General features: G+C 38.2%; 1 protein-coding gene across 5 annotated transcripts in view; it reads left to right on the top strand.

The window, feature by feature from the left end:
- ect2 (epithelial cell transforming 2) overlaps positions 1 to 8824 on the top strand; it is a 38770-nt gene extending 29946 nt beyond the window's left edge. For 3 of the 5 annotated variants that reach the window (XM_076880173.1, XM_076880174.1, XM_076880175.1), the window contains 2 exons: positions 1704 to 2286; positions 7376 to 8824. In XM_076880173.1, the coding sequence (XP_076736288.1) occupies positions 1704 to 1889 (186 nt within the window). In that variant the 3' untranslated portion in view covers positions 1890 to 2286; positions 7376 to 8824. The remainder of the gene's footprint in view (positions 1 to 1703; positions 2287 to 7375) is intronic. The other 2 variants (XM_014414229.3, XM_014414230.3) reach the window with 1 other exon arrangement.
- Positions 8825 to 18851: the final 10027 nt, after the last annotated feature.

Genomic DNA, 18851 nt, shown 5'->3' with positions numbered 1-18851 from the left:
CTAACACAAGGTGTATTAATGATGTAGCCAAACTGAGATCATCTAATTTCTTGTATTATAATACTCACATTCACCGTCTATATAACTCAGTTACTACATTTTGGTGTGTGTACGTGTGTGCTAAATGATGAAAGTGATGGATACTAAGAGGTTGTCCGTCTCTAACAATCTATCTGTCCACCTGTTCCTTATTGCTTTTCTGTTTTCTCCATCTCTCTCCCTTTGCTGAGAATCAGGTAATTGATCTCTCCATCAGACCCATCCAATTGGTGTCAGTTACTTTCATCTAACTTGATTAGAAAGCAGAAAAAGGGCTCGCGGTCTTAAATGTGCTGCGACTTTCTTCTCTTTGGCAAAGAAAAATAGTCCTATAATCTTCTTTCTTGTTTTCCTTTTTGTGCGCGTTTCAGTGGTTAATTTAATCGTAATGTATTCTAAAACCCTTGAGTGTGTAGTATTGGTACAACATTATCACATTTTTACCTTTTTGATAAGTATCTCGGGTAACATGCCTCTTTTTAATGGTATATGCATGTAAATGCAGACTGCAGAGTAATCCATGGGTAATTGCTCAAAGCTTATCGAGTCAGATTAATGGCAGTATGCAGAGTTCCTCTTGTAAACAGCAAGTGAAAAAGATTTTAGAAACTAGACAAAATATAACTTTTGCTGCTGGCTTATGAGGACTAGAGATTTATGTCATTATTTTATTTATTTATTTATTTTTTTTACTATTTTTTTTAATCCGATGGAGTTTCTTTCCTGTAACCCCATAAATTATTTTCAATAGTGGCTAAGAATAGAGTTTTTTGTGCGAGGTGTTGAATGTTATCTTTCTGACTGAACAAAAAAAAACAAGCAAAGCTAGTATTTGCACATTGTGTAGTTAGAAGAGATTAGGATTTAGTGACTTCTACCAGAAGTTGGCATTGCAGATTGTAGCTAAGTGAACTCGCCTCAAGGTCCCAGTATACCTGCCTTGCTGGTTGCTTTGCACACCGCCAGTAATGCGATTGCACAGCCGCATGCTCACTGTTGTGCTGCAGTATTCTCCTGAATAATGGGTGTCAGAGAAAACCTCTTTGTCAGTGCTGATAAATGGAAGAAATCACAATTGGAAGCAAAAGAGTTGCTTAGGGGGGTTTGTGTGAGGTTTTGTCTTTCCCCCCACAAAGTCTCATCTTTTCAAACTGTTGCAAGTTTGAAAAGGTGAATCTCTGAGCTTGTATGTCATATGTCAACCCATATGTCATTAAAATGGCAAGAAAACCGACACAAATGTATGGTAGCGCCATAGGTTATAGAAATTGAGAGGTGCTTGGGTGACAGGTGGTGGATGTGGGATCAATTTGACGTCAGCTTTGTCGTACAGTGTCATTCGCACTGTACGATGCAGCATGGCAGGTATAATGGGGCCCTTGCCTTTCCAGGCATATAGGAAAACTCATCTGTTCTGTAATGTAGAACCACTATGATACTACATGGTAGGATTTGCCTTCAGATGATTATACACTAATGAAAACATGATTATTTTCCATTTCTGCCAGTTCATCCACAAAGAAATCCTATAAACAGCCTTCAGTTACTGTACTGATCTGTGTTTCCTTGTAATGTTTTAGCTCGTCTGTTTTCTTGCCGTCCCCCCCCTTCATTAAATGTAAAACCCTGCTCCGTTTGTTTCTCCCTTTTGTTATGTACTTTAGATGCCTCGCGCTGCCTCAACATTCAGTTTGAATGATTCTACCAAAAGCAGTGCCGTGGTGCAGCGCTCTAACTCTCTGGACCACCCTCCAATCAGATTCAACATCCCTGATCGTATGCGAACCCCCTGCACTCCCCCCAAAAATCCTGTCCCCAAAATTGCTTCTGAGTTGAGCCAAGACCCCTAGCTTAATGCTTGCTCTGTCACCAGAAAATCTAAGCCCATTTTTAATGATTCTTTATTTAATCAACCAGCACTAACTCATTCCAGCCTCCCTGTTTCCTGGGAGTCGTCCTGTTTAAATCCTCCCACCTCTGCTTCTACTTCAGCTGTCCAAAACTCCACACAGCTCAACTCTAAACATTCCCGATCCAAATCTCGACTACATTTGTCCAGACCGCTGCCCTCTGTAGGATTCTAAGCAAGCTCCCCAGGTCCTCAACCTTTTAATGCCAAACGTAGGGGCTTTCCTGAGTCATGCAGAAATCCTCAAGTTCCCATGGATCCACAGAAGGCTGTCGTGACCAGTCCTTGCAAAGAGACTCTGCTTTAAATGATCGCTGAGCTTTGTCCTGGAGTTTGACGTGAGCAGACATTATTGTTGTTGTTGTCCACTTTCAGTCTCGGGTGCACCAATTCATTTTCCATTTTAAACTAATCCTCATTAAACTGTCTTGGCACATTTGCCTTTTTAATATCAGAGTATCACTGGTGCATTTCTAGTCCCAAATCAACTCCTTAGAAGCTGAGACCCTGCAAAATGAAAAATACAAATAAAAGATTTGCTCCACAGCCCAAGTCGGATCGACACAGACGAGATTCCATCAGTTTGCGTATAATGCTTCTCTCCACTGGAGATTGGTATAGGTGTAAAGGGTGGAGATTTTAAGGGTTGATTTGGAGTAATTTTTCTGACGAATTTCTTAGATTACAGAGTGGTGGTGTTGGTGGTGGATGGGAATATTCACCAGGTGGTGTACAGTGTACATGTTAGTAATGAGCAGGGGTCACGAAGAGCTGGGACTGTCATTCCAGATTGATACCTCTTATTTTGGGGGAGAGATTTAGATGTGAAGTCTTGATTTCACAAACAGATTGTTTCATTTTGCATTGAGCCAACTCATGAATATTAAAAAGGAATGATTCAGTTACCGTTACAACTATAAGACAGGATGATTTGTCTCTTATCGATCTTTGTTTTGATCAAAGCCGTTCTTTTTAGTGCCACTTGAAGAAAATATCAAGAATAAAAATCAAAATGTCAAAGTCTTCAGTTTTTGTATGCAGTGAGCTTTGTGTATTTGGGCTAGTTTACACACAAACATGACACTAAAATTAAAATGTCAATGTATTCACAATGTCAGTGTGACTTTTTATGTGAGCTTTAGTGTTTAGTGGCAGGTCAACTGTTATCTGTAATACATTTTAACCACATGTGATGCCTGAGTCACTAGGCACACAATGCCTCATATTAGCTGAAGCCATTTAAGGACCAGTATGAAGGATTTTTGTGGCATTGAGGTTGCAGACACTCGTGGTGTTGCCCTTACCTGATGCCCCTTTTTTCTGGCACATATTCTACAGAACTCGATTAAAATGCACCGTTTCGTCTCTGGTTTGTGTTTGTGCTTTGTTTTGGGGTTTTGTTTTTTCTTACATGGGCATTTTGCTCAGTCACAAATTGTCAGATGGGAAAGAATTGCAAATGAAGTGAGAATTGCACTGATGCAAAAGGAGAATTCCTTGATAATGATACCAGCTTTTTATAGAAAGTGTTGTTTTGATTAGGTGCACTTAAAAAAAAAAAAAAAACACCCATCGCATCTTAAATGCAGGCATCATGTAGATAATGATACATGTGTGGCAACATTCCTGCATAGGCAACCCAAAAGCAATGAGCAGGGTTTTTGTTTTTGTTTTTTGTTTTTTTCCTTGAATCTGCCATCATTGTTTTGCTAGAGCTGAAATGAGAAACTATAGATACAACAATAGTAGCTGTTGTCGAGTGTATTCAAGAAGTGTCTCTTCTGGATCAAGAAGAAACAACTTTATCGACAAAGAAAGCAAAATGTAGACACATTTGTACCTTAACAGAAAGCTTGAAATACTTAAGTTTTCACAGGGAAAACTGACTTATAGGCTTGAAATATTTTTGAATTCATTGTTTTGGTTCTCACCATTATCATACTACTTGTAGTGATCAAACTAATCAAACTAAAACTTGAAGAAGTCTTGATTCTTGAAACTTCAACTGCCCTCACAGATTGGGGGAACAAAAAAGCTTCTGTATCACTGTTATGATGAACTCTGCTTAATTTATTCCAATAAGAGACACATCTATGCAAACTGTAATGTTTAGAGTAAAAATGCTTTGTATGACACTGGCGCTATATCACTGTAAATAGGCGTAAATCTACTGATGTGCATTTTCACACAGGGTATTTGGAAAAACTGTGGCTCTGATGAAATGCTTATAAAGAGCACTTGCCATGTGTGTAAAAGCCAGGTGGAAAGCTGCTGAAGTGTGATTGCATTGGCAAAGGTTGCACATCTCAATTAGTTTGGTGCCAGGTTTGGACTGAAAGGCATAGAGACTTGAGTAACAATGTTTGTCTCTTTGCATTCAGTAATTAAAATGAGGCTGCACCACATAAACTAAACTTTGTACTTGGTGCATACGCGTACGCACTGACTCACATTCCCAGTCTTAACTCTGAGTCAAGCTTGAGTATACAATGCCTTTAGAAAGTATTTTAAGTACGTCTTTGCAGGCGTTGTTTAAATTAAAATTGATTTAAAAGTTGTTAAATACCAGTGTTGATCACCAGTCTACATCCAGCAAAATGTATATGAGTCTGTGAAAAGCATTTTGCAACAAAGAGAAATTGCTTTAAGAACACAAATTTTAGAAGAAACACACTCTGTCTGGTGCTTAAACATATTAAATAGAATATATGTGAAACGATGAGGAAAAATAAGATGATTGTCTAGTAAAATGTTTGAGAACTCCAGCACAGACAAGTCTACATCACCTGGCCTTATACCATCTATCAGTGATTACCTCTGTAAGAGATTCTATGAAGTACTTGCTTGGGATTCTGCATCCTTAATGTGAATGATAAATTTAAGAATTTACAATATTGTTTTCAAACTGTTGCTGTGGATTAATGGGCAAACATAGAATTTATATCAACTTCATTATATCAGATTAAGAACTATGCATTCAAAAACTGAGAGAACCTGAATATTTTCTGAATTCAAAGATAACACAAGTAAACACAAAATGCAGTTTATATATAAAGGTGTTTATTAAATATTTATTATATATTTATTAAAAGAGAAAAAAAAACCTAAGCCTGTATGGCCTGTGTGGAAAAAGTGATAACCCCCTAAACCTAATAACGGAAGTGTTTGATAACTGATGATTCTTTTAGCACTGTGGAGCAATGTTGGCTCACTCGTCTTTGCAGAATTGTTGGAGTTGTGCTACATTGGATGGTTTTTGAGCATGAACTGCCTTTTTAAGGTCATGTCACAGCATCTCAATCGGATTCGGGACAGGATTTTGACTAGGCCACTCCAAAGTCTTCAATTTGTTTTTCTTAAGCCATTCAGGGGTGGACGTGCTGGTGTTTTTCGGATCCTTGACCTGCTGCAGGACCCAAGTGCGTTTTCAGCTTAAAGTCATGAACAGATGGCTGGATACTCTTGTTCTCGATGTTTTGGTAGACAGCAGATTTCACGGTTCCATTTACCACAGCAAGTCAAGGTCCAAACAACCCCAGACCATCAAACTACCACAGTCGCCATATTTTATGGTTTGTATGATGTTCTGTGTCTGAAATACTTGACCTCTTGGATGAGTCGTCATCCAAGAGATCATGAGTGGTAAACCTGGGAAGGTCTGTTACTTTGTTAGTTTGTTCCTGAATCTCCTGGGATTGTGACATGATGTCTGGCTTTTGATGATCTTTTGGTCTACTCCACTTTGTCAGGCAGGTCTGATTTAAGTGATTTCTTGATTGACAACAGGTGTGGCAGTAATCAGGCGTTTGGGTGGCTAGAGAAGTTGAACTCGGCTTTCCAAAGACGTGATACACCACTGTCAACTTTTCACACAGGGCAGTGTAGGTTTGGATTTTTTCCCCCTTAATAATAAACATTTTCATTTAGAAACTGCATTTTGTGTTTACTTCTGTTACCTTTGTCTAATATTTGGATTTGTTTGATCTGAAACATTTAAGTGTTACAAACTGTACATGTAAGCGGTTGTAAGCTGTTTAATTATCCAAATTGCAATTTCTGCAATATTTTCAGTTTATTAGAGCTTATTGCTTTATGTCAGCTTTCAGTGATTATGTAGTGATTTCATTGTACACTTGTTACAATGAGTGTAGAGTAATTGTAATCAGGAAAACAAATGCAAGCAGTCAGATAATCAACAGATTATCTAAATTACCTTAGTGGGAGGTGAAACATTAAATTGCCATTTAATTGTGGGAAAGGTTAAATATCCAATTGATACAGATCTTCATTCATATTTATGAGTACCCAAATACAAAGTCTAATAATAAACATTTCAAACTGCCTTCTCAAAAAAGAAAAAACTTGGTACCTGCAAGAATTGATTTCTTCATATTTGAATAAAAACTAAGGTGATTACCACCTCTTGCAGAGCTAATAATCATACTGAAAGCACCGTGGAGGCTACTTGGGCAGTTGAAAAACCCAGTTACTAATAACTGCTTGCCCTTCCCTTTCTTGTCTTTTAGTTTGATTGGTTAGATTGTCGTTGTCAAGATCTTCAAAATTATTCAGGTGCTTCTGGTCTTGTGGTTAGACACTTCACTCCCATCCTCTTGGACTGCATCTGGGGATGGTCCTTGTTCTGCGCTGAAAATCAACTGCAGTTTGGAGATTCAAGGATTTTCTGAAGTCATAGATCAACAGACTCGAGGGCTATTTTGTTTTTTATTTTCCCTTCTGTAGACGTCTGTACTGTGGGATGTGTTTTTGAAACTGAAGGAGTCACCTCCTGCCTACGATTAGACTGGATTTAATAATGCACTTGCTTACTGGCTTCACTTTTCAGGCCCTTTAACGCCTTTTGTGGTTTGTTTGTTGTTGTTTTGTTTTTTTTTTAGTTTGTTTTTAAATGGACAGTAAGGGCAAGTGCAATATTTGGTCATCTTTCCCCCTCACCCCCAACAGCCAGTTCTGGCAGATGACTTGTCCCTCTTTGAGTCTAGTTCTGCCAAACGCTCTTCCTTTCTGCTGTTGCCAACAGATCGGTTCTGTTTCTAATATTTTAGCATTTTCTTCATATAGAGCACCTTGAGGTGTCTGCTGTTAAGGTACTATATAAATAATGTTGACTGTGTACAAACACATAATAGGTAAAACTGCCATTCTCATATTCCCTTGCTGAAACCTATTTTTCCAAGTTGTATGAAATACCTCCACCCATATTAGATTTTTCTTGTAGCAGATCCAGTTTCCTATATGATAACAAGCTCAGTTACAAACATAAATATAGAAAGTAGTGTTTCAAGAAACCTGAATCACTCTTTAACAGGGATGTTGTGTATTAACATATAACTAACTATAAGTACTTTTTCTTCCATGTCTGTCATTTTCTTTTAAAAAATAAATAAATCTCTCTTCCATTTACAGGCACACCACTCACCCTCCATGGTCCATCTGCCTACCATGTTTGAGAGGAAGTATCACACATTCAGTCGTTCCACCACCCACCTCTTCTGAAATGCTTCTGTTTGAAGGCACCAGCAGGAGTCATTGCTAGCCTTTTCCACCTCGTTTGCTTTGACTGACACTAACAGCAAGATTTGACCACATAGGTCGATTTGCATAAAGTTAAAGCTACCTGTAAATACGACAAACTTATATTTGTCCAAACCGGTGCTTTAGGCTTACACAGATTTAGCCTATCCAGAAGAAATGGCTTTAAGCCATCATAATGCACTGAATGTAGGGACTTACTGATATTTGCCAGTATCAGAACTGTCCTGCAGCTGTCTGTGGCTTCCCATCTGAAATATGAGCAGCAGTGGGGGCAAGCTGGTCATAATTTTTATGCTTTATCCAGCTAATATTAGTCATTTGCTGCGAACTTCCAGGACTTCCTTTCTTTTTCCAAACTCACAATGTTTGAATTGAGACTGCATCACTAGGGCCTAACTGGAACGGTACTGTGCCATGTTTGTGTTTGATAGCCACTGCTTTGGTCAAGTTTGACTTAATTTAAAAAATATGAAGGACAAATTTTTAGTTTTTCTTGACATTTTCTGTGTGTGTTTGTGTACTAGTTACATTTTCAGTGTTTCTGTTTCCCTATTCAGCTTCCTGATTTCTAAGCAACCGCTCAGTGCCGTTCGTGGTTATAAGCATAGACCAAGTTTCATCATGTTTGTATACATGTGGTTTAAATGGGAATTTAATCGCATCTACGTTTGTTGCTAAATGCTATGGTAAAATAAATTAACATTAATTTTGAAGTTAGGTTTTTTATTTAACAGGGGAAAATAGTTAATCTATTGTGTTGACTTTTTTGCCCTTCAATGTTATGTTTTTTTTTTGTTTTGTTTTTTTAATTAACTCACTTTAACTGACAATTGTCATTGTTTTATTGTAGTGTTGTAGATTTTCTCTCTCCGCATGTAATAATATTCTAATTAACTCACCTTGTTAATGTAAACTTAAGCTTCCAGCTTTTATAAAGCTTCTATTTTAACATTTGAGAGGTTCAGTTCCACAGATCACAACCATATGTTTCTTCCCAGTACACTTGTACCTGTTTTAAAAGCCTTTTTACACAACATCTGTATCTGTGCGTATATTCGAGAAGTGATGCTGCCTTGGTGTACATATTTATTCTTAGTACTTTTTTTGTGTTTTGTTTTTTCCCTGAATTACATTATTTATGTTTGTTCTCTCGTATCTTTAAGGCTCTTCTCACCAAGCCTAATCATTTCTACTTCTTTTATCTCAACATTAAATGCACTTAAAAATGTATGTTTTCATTTCATGAAGATGTAGGGGTTGGTGGCTAAATACGTTAAGTCATTTGTGTTAAAATAAATTTATTTACTATATCCCTGAAAATGTTCATGTCTCTGAATAAACATGACAAAAGTTAAATGTAACGCATCTTAAACCTTTAAAGTCAAGTGTATCATATTTGAGCAGTGTTTTCTTTTTTTTTTTTTTTTTTTTTTTTTTTTTTTTTTTTTTTGTCCCACCAGTAAAAACAAAAGAACACGATAATTAATAAACTGGGGAGAATATGTAGCAAATATGATGCAAGTTAATCCATATGTAAATTAATATTTAATTTATGTGGTTTTTGTAATTCATCAGAAGGTTGAGTAAAAAAAAAATTTGGTAGTTATTTCATGGTTCAGGTTTTAAAGGGTCAAATTCTTGTCGTTTTTACAAAAAAAATAAAATAAAAAAACCCCAAGTCAAGCTACTACTAAATGAGTTTCAGGGCTTGAAATGCTCAATTCTCAAAATATTCACTTGAAGGCCTGTTTATCATTTGCATACTACTTTGAAAGAAGCTCATGAATGTTCCTCAGCACTCATCTATACTCATTTGATGTAGGAGTTAGTTTAGAAGTTTCTGGATCCCCCTAGACAAAAAGTGCCTTTCCCCTGTTTCCTTTCCCCCTTAAATCAGAGCTGCTGCTTTAAATTCATTTTTGAACCAACAGAATCAGTTGGTTCTTTGAAGAAAGTAAATCTAGTCCAGAAATACTGACAAATAGGGAAAACTGGATAACCAGGAGGTCTTTTGCTTAAGGTGAGATTTTTAAATGTGCACAATCTGGCAACAATGAGGCCAGTAAGCAGCACTACTTCAACACTGATCTCATATCGATCACTGATGACTAAACTCTACATGTAGGTTTTCCACTGCAAGAACTGGGAGCCTGCTTCACAGACCATAGCATAGCATTAGCTCTCTCCCCTTTACAAAAATGTGATTATGCCATTAGTATCCATTCTCCGTGGTACTCTATTGTAAAGCTGTAATTGTGCCTAATTACTTAATGAATTTCTTTAAAGTCGTCCCTTTATGTTAGCAGTTGTGATTTGCTGGCTGTTAATGTTCATGAAATCCAAAATAGCAAAGCCAAAAAAGAAAAGGCTTTCTGAACTTTGACGCAGCTTAAAAGTTCTAATTAAAAAGATGCTAAAATTCTCTCTGAGTTCATACTCCTAGCACACACTCAGACCTCAGCTGCATGTCCTCTTGCCCTTAGCTTAACTATAATCACATTAGCTACCGCAGACTTTCTCACACTGAGTGGAGGTGCGATTTGAATGGTGAACATTTAATTTTAGCCACATTAGTATTTCATGTCATGGCAGTGGGTTGAGAAGGGTGTTCCTGTTTAGTGCTCTTTACGTGAAACCTCTTCAAAGTATTAGAGAATAATCTGTCTAGTCTGGATAAGTGTGATGCGCCAGTCTGCCAGCTAGCAACTGGAGGTGGTGTCATGCAGGCCGGAGGCAAGGCGAGGCTGGGGAATAGCCACAACCAAAAGCCACCTCTTCATGGAGGACACTCACTCTTTTTATATTTGCCTTTACCTTCACTTCAAAGTAACTCTTCCTGGCCATTTAGGGATGAAACAAACAAACAAAAAAAAGGCATGCCAGAAGAAGTTGGTGGGGGCTGCAGTTGGAGTTTTAAGGGTCTGCAGAGGCTAAGCTACCATCAGAGCAGATAAATACTATTCAGCTCAGTCTACCTAAATGCTGCAATTGGGAAAGAATTCTTCATGGGAATATTCCGTACTCTGCATGGATATGAGAGAAATACATTTCATTCTCCAAACGGATTTCATAGTGGAGACACAACCAGAAAGAGAGAGCAGTTTGACATTGAAATTCCTCAGTGAAATGTGAAGGTGTGGAAATTGGACGTGTTTCATATAAAGGAGTTCCATGCTGTGAGAGAAGTTTTCGTTTTCACTCAAAGTTTGTCTTATTGAACTGTGACCCAAAACTTTGCCTAACTTTTACAGAAATCTGGGTGTGTTCCAGGCAGGAGGATTAGGAGTTTTGGGAATATGAAGCACACACACACACGTCTGTAAACCCCAGGTCGCCAAGAGAATTGATTGGGCATGGCATAATGAACATGAATGAATGAACTGCTGTCAGTGTTTGTCCAGCAGGTGCGCCAGTCATAGTGTGCCGTATGTCAGATAACCAGTACAGTCCTCTATCCTCTATCACAGAAAAAGCTTCCACATTTCTGCTTAATGCTGCTGAACATTGTTGCTTTTGGCTCTTAAAAACTCAAACATTTAATGGAAACTGGCAGTTTTTATCAGATGAAAGTTTATATGAAAGATGGTTCAATGCTTTGTTATTCATGGACCTTTTAGACCAAAGGCAGTCATCAAAAGACTCTCTTTGACAGCTGTAGATGGGATTTTTGTGTTGTGTTATCGTAGCCCTTTGTTTTTGTAGGCAGTGACAAAGAATGGCGTGCTTCAGACCAACTTGTCAGTTCTGTCGTAAATCTAAAAGTAGAGAACATTTCAGATATCATGGTCACCAAAGCTGAAGAAAATGTATGAACTGATGAACAAGTGTATAATATAGAAGTTTCTTTTTATCCAGCTGAGTGATCAAGCCAGTTAAACCAATTTAAATCCTGCCAGTAGAGGCAAAACACTACACACCTGCCTGTGCCGGAATAGATTTAATTTCCAGCTTGTTTGTGTTTGATTTGGTTCAGGCGATACCACATTTAACTCCAACCATATGGCAGACAGGTCAGGTGGTCACCACACAGAAAATTCACCCTCAAATTGTGAAGTGCTGTCATAGCAAAGTTCCTAAATCAATTCATTGTGTTCTGCTAGTGGCAACTTCCAGATTTCTCCCAGGACTGAAGAGGATATTGTCTCTACGGGTCCCTCTAATAAGGCTCAATGAATTCATCTGGGCTGAAGACTTAATTAGGACACGGTCCTATTTTTCTCTTGCACTGTCACTCAGAGCGCTTTTGTCCTTTATTTCAAGTCTCTGAATATTTTTTTTTTTGTACTGTTTCATCTGTGCTTTTAAATGAATTTTTCAGCTGAAGCGATGAGCTGAAAACGATGACACAGGACCGTCTACTGGAGCCTCACAGGAAGAGATTCTGGAGATTCAGAAATGACTGTTGATCGCAGTCTCAAATTAAGCAGAATGACTGTAGCTTCCAGGTACTTCTGAGCCCTTAAACAGGTGAGAATCACTGCTGGGACCTAGCTGTTTACTCACTACAGAGGACATCAAAGGAAGAGAGAAGCTAATGTTATTTACATGTTTTACCATAGTAATGATAAGCAAGAATTGTAACAGTATGTGTGTACGTGCATATAAACTTGTTTTGGCATGTTCTTCATGATAAGCTCATAGCTCAGAGGGAATTGCAAAACACAACATATCCATTTCCATCCATTTCAGCAGATCTCTTATTCAACTTTACTGCAAACATGCCATTTTTTCTTGCTCTGCAGATACCTGTATACAGTGTAGCTACATTTGAAGTGATACTGAACAGGTAGCTGTTTATCATCTAGCTTCATATTTGTGACAATTTCTGAAAAAAGATATTTGTTGAGAGCAATAAATTGGAAAAAGGGGGATGAAGGATGGAGAGAAGGATGCTCTCCCCCTGAGGTAACACTGTGTCTAGAGCTAACCAGATATCTATTTACATAAGCTAGTTGTGCAGAGTGAATACAGCACATGCTGTGCAAGCTTGCCTGCTGGGTATTTACTGCAGGTTATAGGACCTTAAGCCGCTCACTGTGCGATTTCAATAAGAATCCTCTGAAAAATGACTAAAATCCACCAAGGATCTCCGTTTCAACAAAGGACAGCAGCAGCTTACCAGGAAAGAGATTTAATTCAAATGTACTGCCACAAAGTCTACTGTATATTTGATGATGCCTACAGTAACTGCATACGTTTTTGGACAATGACACTTTTTAATATATATATTTTACTTTACTATTATTATTTATTTATTTTTAAATTTTTCCCATGTTAAAAAAAAACATGTATCAAGAATATAGTTGTATTTGTTTAGGAATTATGGCAATTTTTCAGATGCAAAACAGTAACTGGACAAAATAACAAAATTAGAAATATAAGGAATGTTTTTAATATTGTGATAAAAATCCTTGGTGCTCAGTGCCTCCCTAAATCCAGAACCTGTACTGCTGCCACCTTCAGCTGTTGCTTCTTGGGCAAGATACTAACCCCAAGGTGCTCTCCAATACGGCAGCGGAGTATCAATGTGTGTGAATGTTACATAGCAAGCTTTTACATAGAAAAAGTATGAAAAAAATGCTGTATGAATGGACGAATGAGGCAATTTGTGTAAAGCGCTTTGTGTGCACTTTTTTAAAAAACGGACCAACCAGTGTGGTGTGATTTTTGACCCCTTTGCACATTATGGTACTGCAATGCAATGAGGTTCTGCAGTTTCAAAGAAAGCATTATAGCGAGACAGCTTACTCAGAAGGTCCTTTGTGTCCTTACAAATCTATCATTCTTTCTTAATAAAGTTATAAGTGGAGACCACTTCAGTGCTTGCTAATGGATTTTTAAATGATGCTTCTTTTATTTATTCTTGAGAGTACCGGATGGACATGCTAGAAGTAGACGTGCTGGATATAGGATACAGAAGGGTTTGGTTCAAGCTGTACCACTGTCAAAGCAAAGCTATCTTAACTTTTGCTTGACATGGGTGCTGGCTGGGCTCTCCCTTTTAAATAGGGTAAGGAGGTCGGTCATTTGAAAGGAACTGAGAGTAGAGCTACTACTCCATATAAAAGGAGCCTTTTAAGGTGGTACAGACATCTGATGACGATGCCTCCTGGACGCCTCCTAGGTGAGGTATTATGGGCACGTCCTACTGGGAGGATGCCCCAGGGCAGATCCAAGTCTCTTTGGAGAGTACATCTTTTGGCTGGCTTGGGAATGTCTCAGTGTTTCCCCAGATGAGCTGGAAGAACTGGTTGGATCAGGGAAGTCTGGGCTTCTCTGCTGAGACTGATGCCTCCACAACCCGAATTGAGATAAGCAGCAGGATGGATGGATGGAGCTGCTGGCTTGAGAGTGCCAAAGTGAATCAGACTGTAAGAGGTCTGTCTAAAATGGTAATAAGAAGAAGAGGAGTTGCATCATCTTACCTCCACTGCAATCCTATCATTTCAGTCCACTGAATATTAGGGCTGACCATGGCTAAGGTGGGTTGACCATAAATTGGGATTTTTAGGTTTTTAGGGTTTTTTTTATCCCCATACCCTACACGTGTCAAAGTAACCACAAGCAAGCTACTGAATGTTATGTGTTTTTCATGCCTTCAGCTGCACTTTCTGTGTGTGTGTGTGTAAGTGAATGAATATATGAGAAGCACATTTTAATTTTTCTGTAGAACCTCTAAAGTTAAAAAGTGTTATTTAGTTGTAGACATTTAGTAACAGAACATTAATCACTAAATCATCTCTAAAACTCACACAACTTTTGCAAAGGCAGACTCAAATGGAGATGTTATTGTACACATAACTCACACAGATTAGCCAAATTAGGGCACAGAGAATCAAATATATGGACCAAATGGATTTACAAGAACCAGTGTTGTCATGAAAGAACATGTTGGTCCTTTCTCAAGCAACAATGAAATAGTCCAGTAGCCCAAAATGCCTTACCTGCCAAAAGAGAAGCAAACATAAAGATGGCTGAGAACTCTTATCAGAGGTAACCCAGTGTAGATCTGTATAGTGTTCTCTTGTTCCAAATGAAGGATTGGGAGACAATGCTTGGTCTGGTCCTTTTACTGGCATTCTGGTTAAGATAGTAACAAAGCTCAGTGGTGTCCAGCTTGGCTTCCTTGTTTACAGATAGAGAAAAGCTTCCAGTGTATGAAGCTGCTCAGAGTTTTTGTTTCAGTATTGAACTACAGTTTCTTTGATAACCAAAACATCTGAAATATAATCATCGGTCTTAATGATTTAGAATGTTTTTCTTTTTAAAATCCTGGTAAAGCACTTATGTTTTTGAGAATTTATACATTTGACCTGATGACCTCTATTTGCATGAAACTGTGATATAAATGATCAAATGCTCATTCCCTTTCATAAACATTCAAGGTGAGGCACTTGACATCCATCCCAGAATATGTTTTATAACCTGCAGCCCTTCTCTTGTTAGAAGCACGAAGCTGATGCAAAAGGCACACGGCAACATGCGAAGACAGGACTGTCAAGCTGATCAAGTGCACCAAGGCTCGAGACGAGGGTAAAGGAGGACTAGACTGACACAGGATCATCTGTGTGGTTTTCTACCTGTGTGCTTTGTACAATACGCCCGGGAAAGATAAGGTCCTCTAATGTGTGTTTGTTTTTATGAGTCACTGATTAGCATTCAGTGCAATGGTGACACACGCACAAATGTATTCATATGTAAAGTTCTCACTGCTCTTCCTGTAAGCAAACACATACACGTTCTGTTGTTCTTCTTCAATTTGTTCTTTGAATACACACAAAAGGCTCCATCCTTCTTTATCTACTCGCACAGCACGTGCATCTTCCCTTCTGCACAAACACATTTGCACACACACTCATGCTTTTTTTTTTTTTTTTTTGAAGTGTGAAAAGGTCAGTGCTCCTAGGAAGCCGCACTGCCGCTGCTGAAAGTCGAGACGCAGCAGATGAATTGACCTGTCATTGGCTCAGTGCTTCAGTTCCAGACGAGATCTAACTGATGGGGTGTCTGTTTCTAATTTTGCTCTCTGCCTTCTTGCTGTAAAGCACGCACACAGTGTTTCACAGTGAGTGTTTTTCACTTGTTTTCCTCAGGGACTGCATTTTTTTCTGCTCTGTGAAAGGATTTGAGAGAAGTGCCTCTTACCATTTGTATAGATTTATTAATAGGCCAGGTGTAAAGCTACAGCTACAGCCAATGACACACGGTCATCAAAATAAAGAAAGCTTCATCTTTTTATTCCGAGGGCGGGTAGCAATAAAGCTTCAATTCAGCTTCAGTGTCTGCATGGAAAGCATTTATGAAAGGAAGCGTTAATGTGCATTATTTAGCCATAAGATTGAAATTCTGACCGTAATTATGATTCAGCTTGTGAACTGAAATATTCACAGCAGATCTAATGGGAAACTAGAAAAGTACCGTTGTTGAACCAAAATGTTTACATTTTTGGGGGGTTTTGTCACCTCATAGTAGCTGGGACAGGATGCCAACCCCCTCCTCCAAGTAACCTCGAATCAGATAAGCAGAAGGCAATTGATGGATGGGTGGATGGATGGGTTTTGGTTTGGTATTTTTTCCTTCTTAGAATTTGTTCTCGTAAACAGTTGTAACTTTGGAAAATAATGCATTTGTCACACCTTTTGTCTTCTGGCAAAGTGTGCTTGAATGACAGAAAAGTGAAAAGTGATGTTGAGAGGTGGTTTTGAAGCTCTGAGAGCTTGTTGAGATCTGATAAGGAATTTTGAGGGAGTATACAAATACATACGGATATATTTGATCGGTTCTCAAGAGAATTCACATTGGGATTTTACCTGCAGTGTTAGAGGTGTGATCTAAACAATAGTAGGATCTACCCAATAAAAATCAAATATCATATCTGTTAAAAATTTCTTTTGTTTTTTTCCGTAGGTCTCATTGATCTTAGCGCTTGAAAAAACTAGTGAGCATACTCCTGGTCGCTCTCTAGTCTCAACTGAGAACTGTTGGGTTTTAGCTGGAGACCCAGCTTTCAGCAGCAGCAGTGACCTTACACACTTAGGAAGATACTGGCTGTCTAGCTTGATTAACAAGATGCACCTGTACTATGATACTGAGCAGGAGTGATTTGGATTAATGAAATAATGTGTTTAAACAAAATGTACAGCAGACTCTTTGGAGTGCACTTTACCGTAAGCCCACGTCATTCAGTAAGCGCAAAATGGCACAAAATTACTTTACATTTATCTAGTTTTCATTTTGGGGGGAAATTTGCAAAAGAAATCAAACTTTCTTTTAAATGCGAACACATTTATTACTGATGTAAAACGTGATATTTTAACAATCTATGTTTATGTCACCACTGGATTATGGAGCCAGCTTTTCATATGTAACATCGAGGAACATCCATGTTGAATGTCAGTAATATTGGATGTGGGGTTTATGGTTTTTCTACAACACTTTGCTCTTCTTACATTATATTAAGTCTCATAACATGACACACCATATACCTGTTTCCACCTGTTTCTTAATGTAGCATCTTAGCTGTCCTTCTCTTCATGTTTACAGGGTGAATAGAGAGTGAATCAGTATTAATAAAAATGGTTTCCACCCATTTCGTAATTGTGTTTTTATCAAAAGCCATTCAACCAGCCATCATCAAACTGCTTATTGTCTGAGTGTGTGTGTGTGTGTGTGTGTGTGTGTGTGTGTGTGTGTGTGTGTGTGTGTGTGTGTTTGAGGGAAAATGAGAGAGAAAGAGATGAAACATAAGGATGCTAATGGATTATTGATGATGTAATCCTGGAGGGGCCTATTGAAGTTTTTACGCGTCACCACAAGGGGACGAACAAAGAAAGACAGAGTGAGAGACGGTGAGTTAAACCTTGATGTGGTAATGAGTTTGGACCAAAGGACAGACAAGCTGGGACCACTTCTGCTCTGTAACATCATATGACCTTCACACCTAATACACCTAATATAATAACTTCCAACATATTTCTATAGGTTATTATACATCCAGCCTCTGATGGCTGTATTGTATTGGGCTGGATGCTCTATTTCCTCCCTCAGACGCACGCTGTCATTTCTCTTTTTCAAATTTGTTTTCTCCTAAAATGGACTGAATATAGTTTCAAATATGTCTAACTCAGGCACCAGCACTCCCAGCATTTTATCCGGGTATTTTAGATGGATTGAAAATTAATTTATAAATATTTAAAATGAAATTTTCTTTAGTTTTTTTTTTTTTAGTTTTCTTTAGTTTCTTTAGTTTCTTTAGTTTTAGTTTCCTAAAGGCAGAGAAAACAGCAAAATATAATAAAACAAGCAAAACAAAATAAAATCAGACAAAAATAAATATATCTATTGAGTGTAGGTATGTGTAAATTAAAAGGTTTTTAGTGTTTTTAAATTTATGCAGAGATCTAATTGATCTCATGTCTGATCTCTCATCAAACAACCTTTTTCAGAGACTTGGGCCACAGTAAGCTTTATCACTTTCAGCACTCTTAGTCTTAGTCAGCCCACTCTAATCCTGGGAACAGTCTGCACCTGAAAACCTGAGAGGTCCGACTGGACTGGAAACAGCAAGTCAGTCCATTGAGACTCTTATGAACCAGTAAAAGTATTTTAAAGGTAATTCTATATTGCACTGGGGGCCAATAAGTTGGTCAAATGTCCATGTTTTTTGTATGTTAGTGTATGCTACAGTATGGTACTGCTTGGTAGTGTGTTTGTGCCGCATTCACCTTTGCAGATGAACATGCTATACTGTTGTATTTGCCTTTTAACCTGTGGCAAATCTTTGCACAAATTTGCATTTGGGCTCAGTATAATGACATCGATTGTACATGAAAGATAGATGTTGCTCCCATGACACTACTATTACACTAGTAAGACCCAGATACAAAACCTCAAGCTTAGCATCTTCTTCAATGTCATCTCACTGTTTTGAAACCAGATGTGATGAGAGATGGGCGGATATGACAGAAAAACCAAGGACACTGCATGCCCATATGGTAGCAACCTGTCAATCACAAGAAATGCCCAATCTTAGGCGTGCCCTTCTTTTTGTCCTTCTAAATATTAACAGTGGACATAATTTCCAAAGTGAACAGTGTCGGATTGAGTCAGACTTGAAAGTAGGGATGACTTTATGGTTATAAAGTTATCCATTTACTGGTGTCAAGGTGCATGGAACCTGATGTATTATTTTCTACAGAATTTTATGAAATCAGACTTTTCATTTCAACAGCTGCTATCCCCTGCTGGGGTAGAATACACATTTAAAGGACTTGCATTGGTTTCACATTGCAGATCCAGTACCTACAACTATCTTTTATACACTCTCTGGCCTTCTCACTGCACACAC

This window comes from Maylandia zebra, linkage group LG23, assembly GCF_041146795.1.
Source record: "Maylandia zebra isolate NMK-2024a linkage group LG23, Mzebra_GT3a, whole genome shotgun sequence".
NCBI lineage: Eukaryota > Metazoa > Chordata > Actinopteri > Cichliformes > Cichlidae > Maylandia > Maylandia zebra.
This window is presented reverse-complemented; position numbering and strand designations above follow the sequence as displayed.